This window comes from Stegodyphus dumicola, chromosome 5 (genome assembly GCF_044657685.1).
Source record: "Stegodyphus dumicola isolate Sdum_Otavi_A_Nest chromosome 5, ASM4465768v1".
In the NCBI taxonomy this organism is placed as follows: Eukaryota; Metazoa; Arthropoda; class Arachnida; order Araneae; family Eresidae; genus Stegodyphus; species Stegodyphus dumicola.
In genome coordinates, this window is record NC_140772.1 from 35,016,680 (window position 1) to 35,035,272 (window position 18,593).

An 18,593-nucleotide genomic window follows, 5' to 3' on the forward strand; every position below is an offset into this window, starting at 1 on the left:
ATCATCCAAATAACAGCTTATTTGTTAGCCAAGAAATTCTATCAATTATATCTGGAATGCCTGTATAATTTTCTTATATCCATCTTTTTGCAGCAAAGGAATGATATCCTCAGTGTTGAAAAACACTGACGATCTATAAAAAAACTTAAGATTATCTTAAGAAAACGAATGTTTTGAAAACACAATTTTTCTACATTTTAGGTTGGCATAGAGGCACAGGACTTTAAATATTGAAACTGCTGTAAGTGTTCAATTAAAATCTTTATAATAAAAATAGAAAATGAAAGAAATTAATTATATATTTATAGTTCATAATTACAAAACAAAATAAACATGCCTAGTATTTTCACGCATTAAGCTGCCGAAAAATTATCATTAAAGACAAAGTAAGAAATTTAAAACACATTTTTCACAAAGACCAAAAATTGAAATTCATAATTAATAAATTTCAAATAATCCTATAAATGCAACAAAGAATTTAAAAAATGTTAAAACTCAAAAGTCTTTAATCCGGACGTCCATAATCCGGACCTCAAAGCTACAAACTTTCTGCGCATGCGTCAACGCATAATGCATTCACGCATGCGCATATGCGTTTACGCATTCGCGTAATACCTTTACACATGTGCATAATACATATAATAGACAGTATAAGCTAAGCTAAAATTATCTAATTATCTATTTCAGTTAATGTTGCAGATTGCGTTCTTCCTTAATCTTTGAATTGGATCTAACTTATTATATTTTGCAGGCTGTTAGAGCAATTTTATAAAAGTAAGCTTGAACTTTCGATTATGTCAAAAAGAATTTCCGATTCTGGAGCTACCAAAGGATCTACAAAGCGAAAGCATGTTTCGATGTCCATCAAACAAAAAGTGGAATTGCTGCAAAAAATGGATAAAGGCATATCCTTTGATTCTCTAATCATTCCAAAATATGTTTATCAATTTCACGCTGCTCTGTGGGGGAGGGGGAAGGAACGACGCGGCGCGCAGTGAACTGGAAGTTTATCTGTCAGCACTATCCTTATCTTCAGGGCAGATGTTTTTATTTTATTCGGCTTATAATTTCTTACTAAATGTAGTATTTCATCTCGATGTACTCTGTCATTGATATGATTTAAATCAAATTCCTCGTCATTATAAATATCACGAATACACATCAAATAGTTTTCTGGTTACAATTTTCTAATTTCGACTATGCGTAATGTATGCTTTATGCATGCGCGCGTTGAAAGAAATATTAAATGAAGTAAACAAATGAATATAAAGCTTTTTTTCTTGTAAATTTTGATACACTTTAGATCATAATTACTCTTTATTTCATAAATTATGATTTCATATTTTTAATTTTATAATTTCTGCATGCCATCTTACCAGATTTAAACTGATGATCTATTATTCGGAAAAACCGATAATCCGGATTCGCCGAAGTCCCGACGAGTCTGGATTAAAGGCTTTTAACTGTATATATATATATATACTTTATGTGTGTGTGTGTGTATATATATATACACACACATAAAGTAAGAAATTTAGAACTAATTTTTAAAATTAATTCTAATTTTCTTACGTCTTTACTGATAATTTTTCAGCAGCTTAATGGGCAAAAATACCATGCATGTTTATATATTTTTTAAATTGTTTTGTAATTATATACATTGCTCTTAGCATACAGAATAGTTTTCCTAAATGATGTAAATGGTTTTGGTTAATTATTGTATGCATTTGCCTAGGAGGGGATGCCTTCATGGAGGATTTTCTACACGTTTGTATTATACATTACATTTACAGAAAGCATAAAAATATCCAAGCATAAAGCAGCATAATTAAGACACAATAACAGGCCGAATAAATACTAATTCAGAAGACAAACAACAAAAATCAGCGTTATATTTACAAAATTTCCACAGGACTAGTTTCGATGGTTTTACCGAACCACCATCCTCAGCTGCAAAACCGCAAATGAATAATTTTCATTTGCGGTTTTGCAGCTGAGGATGGTGGTTTGGTAAAACCATCGAACCTAGTCCTGTGGAAATTTTGTAAATATAACGCTGATTTTTGTTGTTTGTCTTCTGAATTAGTATAAAGCAGCATGTTCCCCTGCTAATCCCTGGGAATTTAACTCACAATAATATGACTCCGGTTCCCAAAACAGGATGACAAATAGACCAATACTAGGATGCAGTTATATGGATTATTACTAAAGTAGGATGTATAGTAGATGAATATAAATAGACTACTGATAGTAATTCCAGAAGTGTTTTTAACTGACATATTCTTAATAGCTGTTGAGATAATAATAATATAGGTACATTAGAACATTACTTCATTTTCTGTAAACCTCTTAACAACCTGATTATTAAGCCATAAAGAAAATGCATTTTAACATTTGATACAAAGTACTTCCCATCATAAGTCCTCTTAAAAAGGCTGAAAATGTCAGAATCGCAGGCTGAAGAAAAAAGTGCGGTAGCATATCCTAATGAAATTGTTATATTTCTATCATGGTATCAGATGCTATTTGCGGTCTAACATTTTCCTGCACAAGAATTGTGTCTGAAGATAACATTCCAGGTTGATTGTCTTAACCTGCTTCCACAAATGCTCAATTCTTTTGCAGTGAACAACAGCAATCTGTCTGGTGCTTTCAGCACTTAACAGATAACGACACTACTCCAATAATCAAAGAAAAAGTTCAACAAGGTCTTTACAACAAACTTCAAATGTGAATGAGTTCAGTGATGGTGGACTTATTACTGTACCCATTCACATTTGAAGGTTATATGCTTATTTGCAAATAAAACAGATAACTAGCCATGCACAAAAGACAAATATATCAACGAATACAACAGTTTTTTCCTTATCTCAAAATGTATTGAAACCACACGCACAGTCCATTTATTTATCACCCTTTATACTCAGGGCTTAATTTCTAAAATTAGAAGTGCAAGAGCCCTATGGAAGACCGTCAGGAAAAAGAAAGAAGAGTAAATAAATAAATAAAATGACTTTTAAAATCATTAACAATTTAAAAATTATACAGTTAATTATTATCAAATTAATAAATAATTATCTAATTAATATTTATTAATTATTATCTAATCTTTAATCAATTAATTAATGATGGATTTCCATTAAAATAATTAAATAATTAAAATGAGGTAAAAAGAGGTAAATTAAAATTTAATAAGCGACTTTTAATATAATTTTATTGCTGCTAAAAATAAAATTTTTTAGATCAAATTTCTACTGAAATTGTTGTTCCTTAATTACATAAAAGAAGTGCCGGAGCTTTCCTATTAAGGTCTCTGGGGGTGCTCCGGTTAGAATTATTATTTATCCCATAAACAGAGAAGTACAGGAGCAATTTAAGCTCTGTTTATACTAATCACTCACTCAGTTTCTAGTGGATATACAGTACAGATATCTAGTCAGTTAGAATTTCATTACACATCAATGTAATTTAACTGGTTCAGCCATTAAACTGAGAATATCATCTCCTCTAATCCATTCTGATTCGATAGATCATCTTTTTCTACCCAGATATAAAATATGTGGAATTACTCTTGCTACAGAAAAGTTAAATTCATTAAAAATAGTAATAAAAATTTAGAATACTGAACATATATCACTATGTATTAAATATCCTAAAATTCTTTCCAGTTAAAAAAATGACTTATTTTTAATCTAAAAGTTTAAAAAATTTTCTGAAGCAGGCTACAAACAGTATTATAAAAAAGGAACTAAAAAATACTGTGACAAGCAGATGATTCTTAAAGATAGGATAATTTTAAACATGAAGTAACCAAAAGGAGGCTTATTAAAATACTATCTACTGCCCAAAATACAAATAAAATAACTTTTGCTATCCTGACAGTTATAAAAAATTCAGCAGTTCTTTACAAAAAATGATTATGAAGGAATTTATTGAAAGCACATGTAATTTATGCTCAACTCATTAGATAAAAGAGCTTATATTTTAGAAAAAAACCATCTGGAAAAAGAATGTTTAGTAATAATAAAAAAGATGAACATACTTCAGATAGTTCTCTTTCATTTGGTCTTCCCCTAGAAAAATAATCATAAATAGTACCTGATTATTAGTTGGACACAAAATAATTCTGTGATGCTTAGTATGAAAGATAATAATAAATTTCAAATATGGTTTATCTTTGTTGAACTTTTAAAAAGTTTTATGGCATATCTTAAATTCTAGGAAAATATAAAAAGGTATAAACCGAAGTTCCTGCACTACTTCTACTAAATCCATTTAAATAATTTTATTTGTACACTTGCATTAATAAAAATATGCACTTATTCAAAATGAATTTTCATGTTCATCTTCAAAATGATTTTTAACAAGCATTGCATGAAGCAATTTTTGCTTATAATCCATGATGAATTTAATTTTCAATTTTAATTAGAACATTAGCTTTAACAGAATTACTAAATCGCCAATTTTTGTTTCTAGCATTTATAGCTGCCAGTGTATGGCAGCTATAAATGCTGGAAACAAAAATTGGCAATTATTTGGCAATTTACCTTTTTTTTCTCCAGTTAACTTATGTAGCTTAAAAAAATTACTAACACCACCTGGAAAAAAGCAACAGCTTTATAAAGATAAGCGATTTTATTAATCACTATTAAAGATTAGATGACAAAATTTGAACACGATTAATCTGAAACAGTGTGAAAACTGACTGGCATTTCCTGTAATAAATAATATTAAAAAAATTCTTCAATTTTTTTCCTATGCCATGATGAAATTTAACATTTCATTGTGAGAAAAGTGACCACTTACTATAATATGTTTTGAAAAGTTCTATTTTTGCTTGAACATTCTACATACATACATATTTTTGAAAAGATTTACCCAATAAAATATTATTATTTGAATTTAATTTTGCAAAATGTTCCAACTGGCAAATTTTAATTTATTTAAAAAATAAAATATTCAAAATTAATATATGAAAATTCACTACCAATGCTTCGATGTAATTACATTTCTATGAAAATTACTCAGAAACAGTAGATGCAATACATTTTTTATCTGGCCAAACTTGTTTTCTGTTAGTTCTTTTCCCATTTCTGAGAATTATTTTAGATAATAAATATCAGATTTCTAGTTCTCAATACGTTAATATCACATAATGTACAGGACTATTAATATTTCAACTTTGAAATAAAGTTGAAGCATTAACAATTTTATATATTATTATATTCCATAACTATATGCGATAATGTTAGATAACTGTATGTCTTAATAATCCATAATACATGGCAAAAAGCAACTGCTTCATGAAGAAATGTAATTTTGCTAATCACTATTAAAGATTAGATGACAAAATTTGAACAAGATTAATTTGAAACTATAAAAATTGGTTTGAAAGTTAATTTTAATGTTTAAAAATTCTTTTAACTTTTTTCCATGCTTATGATGAAATTCAGCATTTCACTGTGAGAAAAGTAACTATACATTACATAAAAAGGAATATATTTCTAAGTAATATTAGAGATGAATATTAGAAACATACAAGTACTATATATGTTTTGAAAAGCTCTGTGCTCTGTTTTTGCTAGCTCATTCTACAAATGTTTCTGAAAAGAACTTTTTTATTTAAATTTCTCTTATCTTGGAAAATGTTCCAAATGGCAATTTTTAACTTATTAAAAAAAATGTTCAAAATTAATATGACAAAATTCACTACCCAATGCTTCAACATAATTTCATTTCAATGAAAATTACTGATAAACACTAGATGCAATGGACTTTTTAAAAATGTGATCAAACTTGTCTTCCATTCGCTCCCCCCCCCAACTTGTGAGAATTATTTTAATCAATAAATACTGCATTTATAGTTCTCCATAGATTTAATATCACATAATGTGCAAGACTGTTAATGTTTCAGCTTTCTTCCAAAGTTGCAGTATTTTTTATATTTGACTTTTATAATTGATTTTGGCTTATTTACATGTCATAATGATAAGCCATAATGTTCAATAGCATCTTAGTAACTACATGTTGCCAAGTTTTACTGCTATTAAATATAGAAAAGTACAGTTTTGATGGTAATTGTACAATAAGAAAAAGTGGTACTTGTAGATTAACTGTCCACGTACTATTAACAACCTACTGGTGGTTTTTGGCAATAAAATATATTTTCAATATCAGCAGATAAAAAAAAAAAAATGTGTTTTTTAATTTCTTGCAGATATTCTTTGACAATCAGTTCAAAACCGCATAAGTTTTGTTATTCTCTGCAGTTCTTCAGGCGTGACTATGTCCCCATTTAAAAAATTCTGAAACTACCTTGGAGTAAAAAAACTTGACATAATTTCAAATAATTCAAAATATTAAAATTTATATGATACACATTTGCAATTTATATTTAAATTGTCAGAAGTTAAATTAGATTTCATCCTTATTTTGTTTGTTATATTTTTATTTATGTTACTAAAATAGTAAATGATTTAACAAGGTGTTTTTATTTTATTTTGAAACTTTTCTTTTGATCCCTCTAGTACTTTACCACAAGTGACCTCCACTTTGGAAACCACATCTGCATGCAGTTCATGGCATAAATTTTATCAATTTAAGAGAAACTGGAGATCACATATGCAGATTTATCTTAGGTAATGCAGGATAAGAGTTTGTTGAGATTCTACCTCATATATAATTTTTATAGTGAGACAGTCACTTACTCATCTATGCAGTCAAAATGCAATAATCTATAACCCATTTAAAGCACTAAATAAGATCAATGACTAATTTTTGTTTGACAAGATGCATTGCTTATTACTAATATTTATTCACATTTCATGATTTTGACATTTTACACACTTAGATCTGGCATACATTTGAAATGGAAGCATTTACATCGAAACATCGGTTTTACGTCTACTGAATAATTTATATCCCAGATGCCAACCTCGTGAAACATTATTTATTATTTTTTTATCCCTCATGACTATCAATGCATGGTAGTTTGAGAAATGACACATGCAGCGATATTTAAGCATTTTGTTTAATTATTATTAGTAGTAATTGAAAACCAAAGAGCGGTAATCTTTTATATTGGCATTACACTTGACGGTGATTACAGATTTCAGCTAGCTCCACTGGGAAGCGTTCAGTGTAATGATGAGAAATTTCTTTCCATACGCAAAATATATATTTTGTAAATGATACTCTCAGGTCAAAAGATTATATTTAATGCTGTTTGAAATAAGAACAACTAATTTATTATCCAGGTGGCAAGTTTTAAATTTAAGAAAGGCAAAGTTTTGTTGATTTGGAGAAACATCGAGCAACAAAATTAAGGAATGTCTAAATCTTTAGAATTTAGGGAAGGCAATGGGATGCAAAATTTTTAGAATTTAAGGAGGCATTCAGCAGCAGAATTTCAGGTTTGCAGAGACTGCATCAAGATGCAAAATATCTGATACTGACCCTGGGTAAACCTTAAGTATACATGGAAATTTATTTATTTGGGACATCTTAAGCATGTGAAAAATGGGTTAAGTATAATAAATAACTAAATTCAAACTTAACTTCATCAGCGTGCAACAGAAGAGAGAAATAATTTAACAGAACAATATGTCTTTAGTCGTCAGTCTCAGGATACATTACCAATAGTGCATAATGGAGCTAAGCTTTATGATAGCAGCCACAAATTTTAACGTTTTCAGATATAGCAAACAAAAAGCAAAATTTCCAATTAATGGAATTTGTAAAGAGATGTGGACAAGTGGCAATAAATGAAGACGACACAAAAGAAGTTTTTCATTATGATGACAATGCTCCAATAATCAATAAATGTACGTATGGTAAAATCCATAGCACTGTTCTATATCTGGAAAACAAAGCTACCAAAAATGAAGAAAGTGATAGTTTGTCGAGAGGGGGGAACAAAAATCGATTGGCAATTTAATGGTTATTCTCAATATGGCAATTAGAGAACTTGAACAATGGAACTTCGTAAATGAACAAGAAATATATAAAATTAAACAGAAAGTATTAGCTCAAAAAATGATGCAACCTAAAAAACCTGCATAGAAAGAAATATTTAATAAAGCAAATCAATAAATACTGAGCATTTCTTTTTTTCTTCCCCTGTAAATTTTGATTTTGATTTTTTTTTTTTTTTTTTTTACTCTTAAATAACTTATAACACTTAAAGTTATAAACCATTTTATATTTTTAATCTTATAATTCCTACATGTCATCTTACTAGATTTAAATGATGATCCAATATCCAGGAAATATGCCGAACCCAGAATCAACAAAGTCTCGATGAGTCCGGATCTCGGATTTCGTATTGTGTGTATATATATATATATATGAAGAAGAATTTTTCTAGATCTAAGCACGCATCTAGTGTTCCGTCTTTTCCTTGTGCTTTTAATATTACAATTAAGCCGGCAGGATAGTTTCCTGCAGCCTGAAACCTCAATGGAAAATTTAATTCAGCTCTTCAAATCATCGTTTTGTGATAAATCCAAGATAATGTGAAAGAAGTGAATCGTCAAGTTTGCTTTTTCAGTGTTTAAAAAATAACAGATCATTCTTCTGCTGTGGTGTTTTGCAAGTGCTTCAAAAAAATAATCACGCGTAATGTTTACAGATTGAAAGTAATCTCCCGATAAATTGAGAAGTTCGAATGCCTAGTGAAAAGGAATATTGAATTTGCTTCGCCGATCTCTACAATATTTAGAAAAAAAGTGCTTTAAATCATCAGTGAATTACCGTGTAGGAATTAAGCATTACAGCAGGTTCAAGATCGATCTGAGTTAGTGTTTGCAAGTATGTGCGACAGAAAATTATTTGCACTTCTGCTTTTTCAACAGCTCAAAAATTATTACATTCGTGTGAATCTAGCTCAGGAACTAAATTATTTAATGTGCTGCGGATTCTATAGTTTATATTTCAACTTTGGTTAAAATTTCTGCAATTTGTTTTGAGAAAATCTGAAATTCTTGTTCATTAATTTTTCTAATTTTTCATAATTATGTGTGAGCAAATTAAGTAATTAATTTTAAGCTATATAAATTATTCATAGGGAAGGATATTAAGATAAGTTTTTATGTTTTTGAAATTTTGTTGAGAATTTTGAATACGAATTTTATAATTATTCTAAAAATAAAGATGTTAAAAATAAGTGAAATTAGTACAGATAGGTAATATGAAATTATGGTAAATGCATGTTAAAATTTATGGTTTATTGTGTGTTAAGTATAGGATGATTAGGGTATACTGGTTCCTTCAACAGAGGCCTGTAATTACCTCTGTACAGTTGTTCCTTTTACCATCTTCATGCAAGATAATGTTGGAGGCTCTCATTTTATGAATGCATGTAAATTTTTTATATTATTATTATTATTATATTTTTTTATTATGGAATGTATTAGTGCAGTTCTCAAAGGCCAGTTACCTTAATGCAAGGAATGGAGGCCTTTTCAAGTAACTGTCTAGGCACCCTGGGCCACCAGTGCAGAGAACACACTGGTTAGCTCAAGAGGACAGCCCTATTGATGGATATGTTTGTTAAGAAGTATTGTGAGGCTTCCAGTTTGGTAAAATCAGGAATTGTAAATGAAAGATGATAACGGTGAAACCATAATTTCTGAAGCTTACTCCTATTATTATATGGTATTAAAATATAATTTATCAATATGAAAATTAATATCATAAATATTTATATGCATTACATTTAATTATAAGTAATGATTATGTAAAAGTTTATTTTGTGATATTCTGCGATAACAAGAACTTTCCCTGAAAAATTATGATTATGTGAACTCTCAAACAAAAAGACTTTTGGACTGAAATGTTGAAAAATTCAATAGGACTCTAAAAATTAAGAATCTATTTAAAAAAAAAAAAAATTATATTTATAAATAATACTTTACAGGATCAAAATTTTATTATTTATTTATATTTTTTTTAATTTGCTTGTGCTTTAACTCTTTTTCTTTAAAAAGGCTTCTCTGTCGCTACACCTTTTTCTTTTTGAAGGGGGGAATATGTAAGATAAAAATATATGAATCAAAATTATAGATTAAACTATAAACATTAATTCTTCCTCTCTATTCTAAAATCGTAATAACTTCTTTGCATTGCGTCATTTCTAGATCACTCTATGATCGGCGCAACTCTGATGACGTAATAATTAAGAACTGAAACTGTCCTTGTAAACCAAAACTTTTCTCTTCGCGTGCTTCCATCTTTCATAACTACGCGCTTCAGCTTTTGCTCTCTACTGTGCTAAGATGTAATTTCGCTGGCTTGCTTTCTATCCCAACAATATCAAAAATGTAAATCTTCTGTGGAAAGGCACGACTAGAGTGCCAAGTGATTGTGGCCACAAATATCAATTGGAAATAAAAATGGAATTAAAACTGCCTCGACTGCCAAGTTCTTTAAATACTACGCAATCAAATTATTCTTCAATATGGATCTAAGCACGCATCTAGTGTTCCGTCTTTTCCTTGTGCTTTTAATATTACATATATATATCAAACTGTATAAATAATGAAATTATATGCTATGAATAATACATGCACATACATATATATAAGTGAAAAGTAATGTTTTCTCCACACGGTGGAAAAAACCTTAAATTCAACACTATTTTCAGCGATGAAATCCGTCAAAAGTTTCTCTGCATCATACAAAAATCCAGCAGCGATATACTTCGGTGGCATCTTTACAAAATGTAACCTAGATTTATAAATAAGGAGAAATTTTAATCAACACAACAAAATTAAAAAAAGAAAATACATGCTCTTTTTAAAATTATGAGAGATGCTTAAATTGTAGCATTTAACATCATTGTGATATATAATTTGTCCTTATTACATACAGACAGCAACATCTCTTTTGATGACTATCTCTCCCTAAGACTAGCATTTCAGAGAACACGAATACACTAAGACCCCGCTTAACGCGGGGGATACGTTCCATCAAAGTAGAGCGTAATGCGAAACAGCGCTAAACGAGGCTATCTTAACATGTAAATAATGGGGTTAGGGGAAGATAGGTAGAAAATTGGTTAATTATTAAATTTAATAATGTTTTTTAATAAAAATAAAACCAAACATTCATTTCTTACAAAAATAAAACAATATAAACGAATATACTTATAAAAACAAATAAAATTCTAAGTCAGTTAGATCATTCAGTCTATTCTGTGTTTCCAATTTTCTGACTTTTTGTCAAGAAGGCATTATGATAGTTTGGCTTAATGGCCTATTGCGCTCAATTTCGTCGTCAATCTATACAGACAGTTGTTTTCCCATTTCCTCTATAATGTTATTTGTAGAACAGTTAATTCTAGTTGCAGAGCTTGACGTAGCTGCAGTTGCCATGACAGTATTTTTTCTTTATTCTTAAGAATTGTCCTTATTGTTGAAGTTGCCAAATTCAATGCAGCACTAATTTAAGATTGACGTTCACCAGAATCTAATCTTCTAATCACTTGCATTTTAGTTTCCAGTGAAATGCTTTTTCTGGTTGCTTTCTTTTCTTGTTTTTTATTATAACCCATGATAAAAACTAAAGATCATAATATTTGTCACTGTATTAATCGTTATAGTATTATAGAAATTTATGCTTACAATAAGGTCAACAAATGTTTCAAATGATAAAAATGTGTCCGTAATGCACCGTACCAAGCAAGAAACGCAACTACACTGTTTCGGATATGTTATTTGGAAACCTAGCGCTGCGCACAATTTCGGGGAATCCCCGTAGTGCTGCGAGCAATTTCGAGGAATCCCCGGGTTGAAAAAAAAAAAAGATCGCTAAACTGAAACAGCGCTAAACGAAACAGCGTTAAGCGGGATCTTACTGTATCCATATTTAATTTGTTGAAGTACAGACAGTGAAAACTGTCTTGAACTACAGATGGTCATCTCAAAGAGGGTTTGCTGTAATTTACAAGGCACTTATAAAAAATTCTAAGAAATGATTTTAATCAGATCTAAATTAGATAATGACATATTTAAGATTATTTTACAAGAAATCTATATAAAGTAATTTTTATAAATGAGTTTTGGATTTTGATAATGATGATAACAACAGATTTATGTTTGTCTAGTACATCCAAACATCCATTATGCTGAAAATGAAAATGATTAGAAATTATATGAAAAAGCAGATTATAATACATACAGTTAATATTTAGCATACACAATGTAAACTAAAAACCCATGGTTTCAGATGATGTTGGTCATCTGCAGATATGGTCATCTTAGACAGATGTTCCATATTAATTCTTATTTATGTTCTTAGAAACACTGTTCATTTTTAGAGGTAACAAATTAAGGGAAAAGTTTGACACTGCATTTTTAAAGCCATTCATAGACTGGTAGAAATATTTGAAATGAGATATTTTAAAATTTGCCTGCACTCCCAATTTAGAGAAACAATTTAAACTTTGCCTGTACTTCAGCATGGTAGCAATTAACACAATTTACTTCCTTAAAATGTAGAAATTACTTACAACTTAAATCTGCAACATTATGACCTATCGAAAATTCTTAGGATGAAATATGAAGGAAAAATTACACATTTCGAAGAAGAATAAATATAAACACATTTTGCCAGTGATTTCTTTAGTTACTTCACATGAGTTCTGTATTTGAAAATGCTGTCATACATTTTTTCTCATAATTAAGGTTTCAATAATTAATCCACAAAACAAACTCAGACATTTATCAGAAATTCACTAAACATGTCATGAAAAATCCTTAATAAAGTGCCCTTTCTCCACTGAAGTGGTTGCTGAATACTGGTTGATTAGACCCAGTGACTGGTTGCCACGAGGCTTTTTCATGGTTTCCTTATTTGGCATAAGCACAACCTAAATTCCTTTAAGATTAATCCACATCCCTTCTCTTATACACGGAATAGTTCTTAAATGAAAATCAACAGCATCGAATTATTATAAACACTATTAAATGCATGGAACAGCATTTTTAAATGCCTATATGAAAATTTTTACATCAGTAGCAATTCCTATCTTGTACAAATAATTTAAATCACAAAGAATTGCAAAAAAAAAAAAAAAAAAAAAATTCTCATCAGTTCTGAGATATTCATTAATTAGAATTCTTTTTGATGTAAATACAGTAACTATTAATGTAATTCAGAAATCAAACAACAAAAATCAGAGTTATATTTTCAAAATTTTCACTGGACTAGTTTCGATGGTTTTACCAAACCACCATCCTCAGCTGCAAAACCACAAATGAACAAGATAGGAAATAGTGATTAGATAAGATAAGAAAGTCTGGGCAAGAATAAGCAAGTGGCGCCATCTGTTGGTGAAACCAGAACTAAAACATAATTTCTTTAAAGGGCAAAGGCAAAGATGGATTGGAATTAGGATCGTTAACTAGAACAGAAAGATTCTTTTGAATGTGAAATGCCTCTAGAAATTCCAGTTCCCCAATGGAAGATGTTTTTTGAATAATTTTGGCAGCAGAAAAAGTGTGATTTTCGGACCAACAATGTTGAGCAACAGAAGACTTCTGTGTTTCCATTTTTCTAACATATGCCTCATGTTCCTTGATGCGAAATTTTAAGGCTCTCTTAGTTTGGCCAATGTAAATTAAACCACACTGGCAAGGAATCCTATAAATACCCCAAGAATTCATATCCGGAATGGGGTCCTTGAGTATGGAACTCGGAATTTTATTGATGGGAGAATAAACAACCCGAAAGTTAAACTTCTGCAAAATATGTGCAAAGCTATAAAGTTGCACATATTTTGCAGAAATGTGTGTATAAGAAAAATAAAGAATATGTAAAAGATTAAATTAGCAATGTAAATTTCCTTTCTCAATTGTAAAAATAGTAACCTCTCTTTCTGAACTGTGTCATTTCTAGATTAATCCATGTCATAAGACTCTTATATAATTCTGGTGATGTAAATGGAACTAAAACTCAAGCAGACAATAGTAATTTTACAGTAATATTATCTATCTAATCAAAATGCATTAAGAACCAATAGCTCAGTCTGCAGATTTCACCCTACTTGCTTCCTACGCTTTGGCTTAGCTGGACTGCTGTCTGTCTGCTCCTTCTATCTTACTGCAAATTTACCTAAAATGCCATTTACATCCTGGCCAGCAACATGAAACTGTCTCATTATCTGCTGGAAAAGGCACCAGCACTGTTCTCATTATCTGCTGGAAAAGGCACTAGCACTGTTCACAATATGAAGTGCTGTTTATAATGGATAATGCAAATTGAAAATGAATGTTTTGATCCTATAATACATTCTCCCTCCTCATACCTTAAACAGAAATGGCGATTCCCGTGAGTGCTGCCTCTCGTGTGTAAATTCTCAGTCAAAGTCTTTTGCAAGCTAAATATTTATTCTGATTTACAGTTTTTTTTTTTTTTTTTTAGTTTGATTATTTCTCATGGATAAGTCAAGTACAGTTATGTAAGTTTTAATACATATTTATCATTTTGTACCAGCCACTTAAGACAGTATAGCGGTTAGGGAGGCCTATTGTGATACCGTATGAACCTGGGTTTGAGTTCCAGAGAAAGCATGAATGTTTGTAAATATATAGTGCCTTTGTGGCGTGGGCACTCTAAAAATATGGTGAGCCGATAATCTTCTCATTTGGCTTGGTGGTGGGAAGAGGGGTGGGAGAACTTCTAATTTTAAATTTTACTTACTAATTATTTATCAAAACATACATAAACAATAATAATGCAGAAGAAAACAATTCAAATTTATATTTATTTTCCACCCGAAATCTAAAGTTTAGTACCTGCAACACATTTTTGTTGGTTACAGTTCTGTTATACAAATATAGCATAACATTAGAGCTAAATATTAAATTTTCAGAGTGAGATTTCTTTCAAATAATTAAACATGCTTAGTTACCATTAAATAACATTTTTATTTAAGCTAAAAATAAACAATCATGAAAACTTTTCAGCAATTTTCCGTAATGTTCCTGTCAAGCTTTTAGGCATTAGTGAAAGAGAAGCTCCAAAACAGGTTTTTTAATTATAAATAATTTCTTATAAGAACAGTTTATAGATGGCAACATATTTATTTCTAGTCACAGCTGCTGGGTGTCAGTATGTGTTTGGCTTCTTTTTCACAGATGCCCAAAAGTGTGGCAAGTGCACAACAGAAAGAACCAACTATTCACATGGAACAAAACTTGACCATAAATAATGACAATATAGTACCTTTTTTCTCTTATTTATTAAAATTTTCTTATGTACATAAATTGAAATACATAAGTTTGTATGCAAATAATCATAAACCTCTTTTTTTACTATAGCTTGACACTTGATGGAGTTTCGGTTCAGATAAAATTTACAGCTTTGAAGGGAAATTCATACAACATGACTACATGTTCATTGGCCAATTGCAAGTTTTCCCAAAAATTAATTTTCCCATTTTTGGGTTTTCATCCGCAGAGAACCCGTTGGCGCTTCGGGAAAGAATCCGTTGGCGCCGTTGCATTTTTACTCGCCAAGCTCGCGGTTCATCGACGATGAGCCGAGCCGTAAATGTGATATTTTGTAAACGTGATTTTTAGTGCATGTAAATTCAAGTTAGCAGACAAAACAAGCATATGGTAGTAAAAATTCACAGATAATAAGCATGTAGATGTAAAACTAACCGGTTAAACGTGATATACGAAAATAAATTTGAATTAAATTCAAGTTACCGTAATGTAAAGATCAACCAAACATTCATTTAAAATTATAAATTAGTATTAATGTATTGAAATTAACCGGTTAAACGTGAGAAACGAAAAAAATTTGTCTTAAATTCCAATTAACACAGAAAACAATATATTCCTTACATCAGCAGTGGTTTGCTAATTTTGATGACCATGGTGATGCATCAAACTATTCTGTCATCTTAGATAATCAATATTTTTTTATTTCAATTTAATCATCTATTTATGTCACACCTACCATCCTCTGAAAGGTTATTGTTAGAAAAGCATTAACAATATATTATCTTGTTAAAATTTTACGCCATAAAAATTGATTTATTCTCATAATTTTAGATGACAATAACCAATTTCAGATCTTTGAATAAGATTGATACCATTTTATTTAAAATGCACATGCATATTTTTGCGGCCTACGGAAACAAATTATTTTAGAGGTTGGAAACCTCATAGTTCTTAGAGCTGTTAATAATTAAGAACACACAACGTGAACAGCCGTGTTACAAATTAGCATTCACCCCTCCCGCCCGTATTTTCTTCCTTTCATCCCGAACCGAGAACTGTTCTCTATCTACGAAAATATTTCTATCTATTCGTTGTTAAAATTTCAGAAAAAATAATAATAAATAAGAGAAGAATAATGTAAATCTGCAAATGCGAACAACAACAGTGATATTTCAACAAAATGAACGCAAGAGAAATGGTTGCAAACTTCGAACAAGCGAAAACGATAAATCGGCTGGGTTACCTGGTTTGAACTATTATCGCCAAAGTTGGCGATGTTTACATTTACCGGGTTCTCTGCGGAAGTGCTTCCATTGTTTTTAGTGCAAAAATTTATAACTGAGCTTCTTAATTTTTTTACAAGTAAAAATAAAATTTAATCAAATCTGTTTCTTCAGATCTTTGAATAAGATTGATACCATACTGTAAATTAATCACCTACCTTATAGATTTTCTCCCTTTATAGATTTCTATTCATGTTTAATTTTAATGGAAACAAAGGAATGTAAACTAGGGTCAAATAACTAAAATTGTAAAATCACAATACCATGTTTAGAGCAAATACATAATTAAAATGTATTTACGGACCCTCAGTTTGAAGCCACTGTGTTAATGTATTACCTTTATGAAATCCAATACAAGGTTGTGACAATAAATTAAATAATGGGAAAAAGAAATAAAAGGAGTCTTCAAACTTCTCAGTCAAGTAAAAAAAAAAACCTTATTCAAAATGCAGTCTTTGAAATCTGTGGAGTAAAATTTTAAGGAAAAGCATATTCTCATACAGTACCTGAATGTGCCAAAACATTTATGAAAGCCGGGTGCCGCTTACAGAAACTTCGTCATTTCGGTAACATACAGTTAAAAAAATAGGGGAAAGTGCAGAATCACCCACTGGTTGGCATGTTTTTAAGAATTGCACATACTGAGTATCCATGTACACATCGACCTATTTTCACTTAAAAGGGCTCTAGTGTAGAATTGGGTGCCCCTTCGATTAGAGACTTTTTTTTAAATTTTGGCGATGAAACCTCACTTCTGGCTACCATGATAGTTTTAACTTTGTTTTAGCTTCCTGATTTTATTTAAATGAAAATAGGTCGATATGTACATGGATAAAGTCAAGACAGTGCACAATGCCATTTTTGTGCAGTTCTAGGATTGTTTTTTTAAGTGAAAACAGATCGATGTGTACATGGACACAGAGTGTGTGCAATTCTTTGACTTCTTATTTTGGTTTTGTGTAGCAGCCATCTTGAAATTGTGCTTTCCTTGCGTCGATCTTGGCGTCAAAAAAAAAAGGGGCAAACAATTGTAAACTTTTACCGGTAAATTCTAATATACGGTGCAGCCTTGCGCAATTTTGAAAATTATCTCCAACACCAAAATGACCCGTTTAACTACTCATCGTATTATGTACCGTTTACTGCTCATCATGAAGTCGCCAAATCTCTTGTACACCGGATAATCCAATTCTTCTTACTCTTGCAAAAAGCGCCAAACAAAGAAGTGGGCTATTCTGCACTTTAACGAAAAAATAATAAAGTATTATACATCCATTAGCATTACTTTATGAGTTGAAAAACCTTAGGTGCAGCATACATTGCGCAAACAAACCCACTAAAGAGTCAAACTATTTTACCTTTTGTTCCCAGCAGATTTCCCAGCATCATGAAACATATCTCATTTTAAATTACAGACCATCCTGCAGTACAAGTCTCAATTAGTCTTTTAGATCTGTTGACCAAAATTCTTATGAATGTAATAAAACTCCTGTTCTTTATATTCACTTTTTTGAATGTTACCTGACGTACTTAACACATTTCTATGCATTTACTTTCAAAGCAAGTTCTGCGCGACACGGGCAACCTTCTCTGGTGTAGCACTATTATAGAATTTCTACTACCATAACTTAATAAACCTTAATAAAATATTTACAAATTAAATTAATTACTCACGAAACCAAAACTTCTTCCTCGAAATTCCCTCCAACAAAGTTATAACCGTTCTTGTTCTTCTTCTGGTTCTGCTTTATGACGCTTGGCTTCCCTTCCGCGCATTGTGCTCCTACACATGCGCAATACAACTTTTAAAAAGTAAAGCGACCGCCTCATCCGCGACCATGAGCGCTAACACGCATGCGCCATTCGGACCGAGTTATTTTGAAAATAGGGTGGAAGGATAGGGACTTCTGAAAATAGGATGGATAAATTCTCTCTTTCCGAAGGTGCTCACTTGACCTTTCACGTCGCAGCAAATAATAACGTTCCTTTTGGAAGAGTCTATGTGTTTTGGCAGAATGCCAGCCAAGGTTGCGTTTGAGACAATTGAACTATATCATTTCTAGCATTGCTTAGAACCCAC

General features: G+C 30.7%; 1 protein-coding gene across 3 annotated transcripts in view; it reads right to left on the bottom strand.

Moving 5' to 3' along the window:
- The window catches only part of LOC118195184 (uncharacterized), an 86,893-nt gene extending 68,566 nt beyond the window's left edge, over window positions 1-18,327 (bottom strand). The window contains exons 1-3 of one of the 3 annotated variants that reach the window (XM_085816568.1): window positions 17,872-18,074; window positions 10,573-10,725; window positions 4,043-4,073 (exon numbers count right to left, since the gene is read on the bottom strand). In XM_085816568.1, coding sequence (XP_085672694.1) covers window positions 4,043-4,073; window positions 10,573-10,725; window positions 17,872-17,909 — 222 coding nt within the window. In that variant the 5' untranslated portion in view covers window positions 17,910-18,074. Of the gene's footprint in view, window positions 1-4,042; window positions 4,074-10,572; window positions 10,726-17,871; window positions 18,075-18,187 lie in introns of those variants that run through there. The other 2 variants (XM_085816569.1, XM_085816567.1) reach the window with 2 other exon arrangements.
- Between the last annotated feature and the right edge of the window lie 266 nt (window positions 18,328-18,593).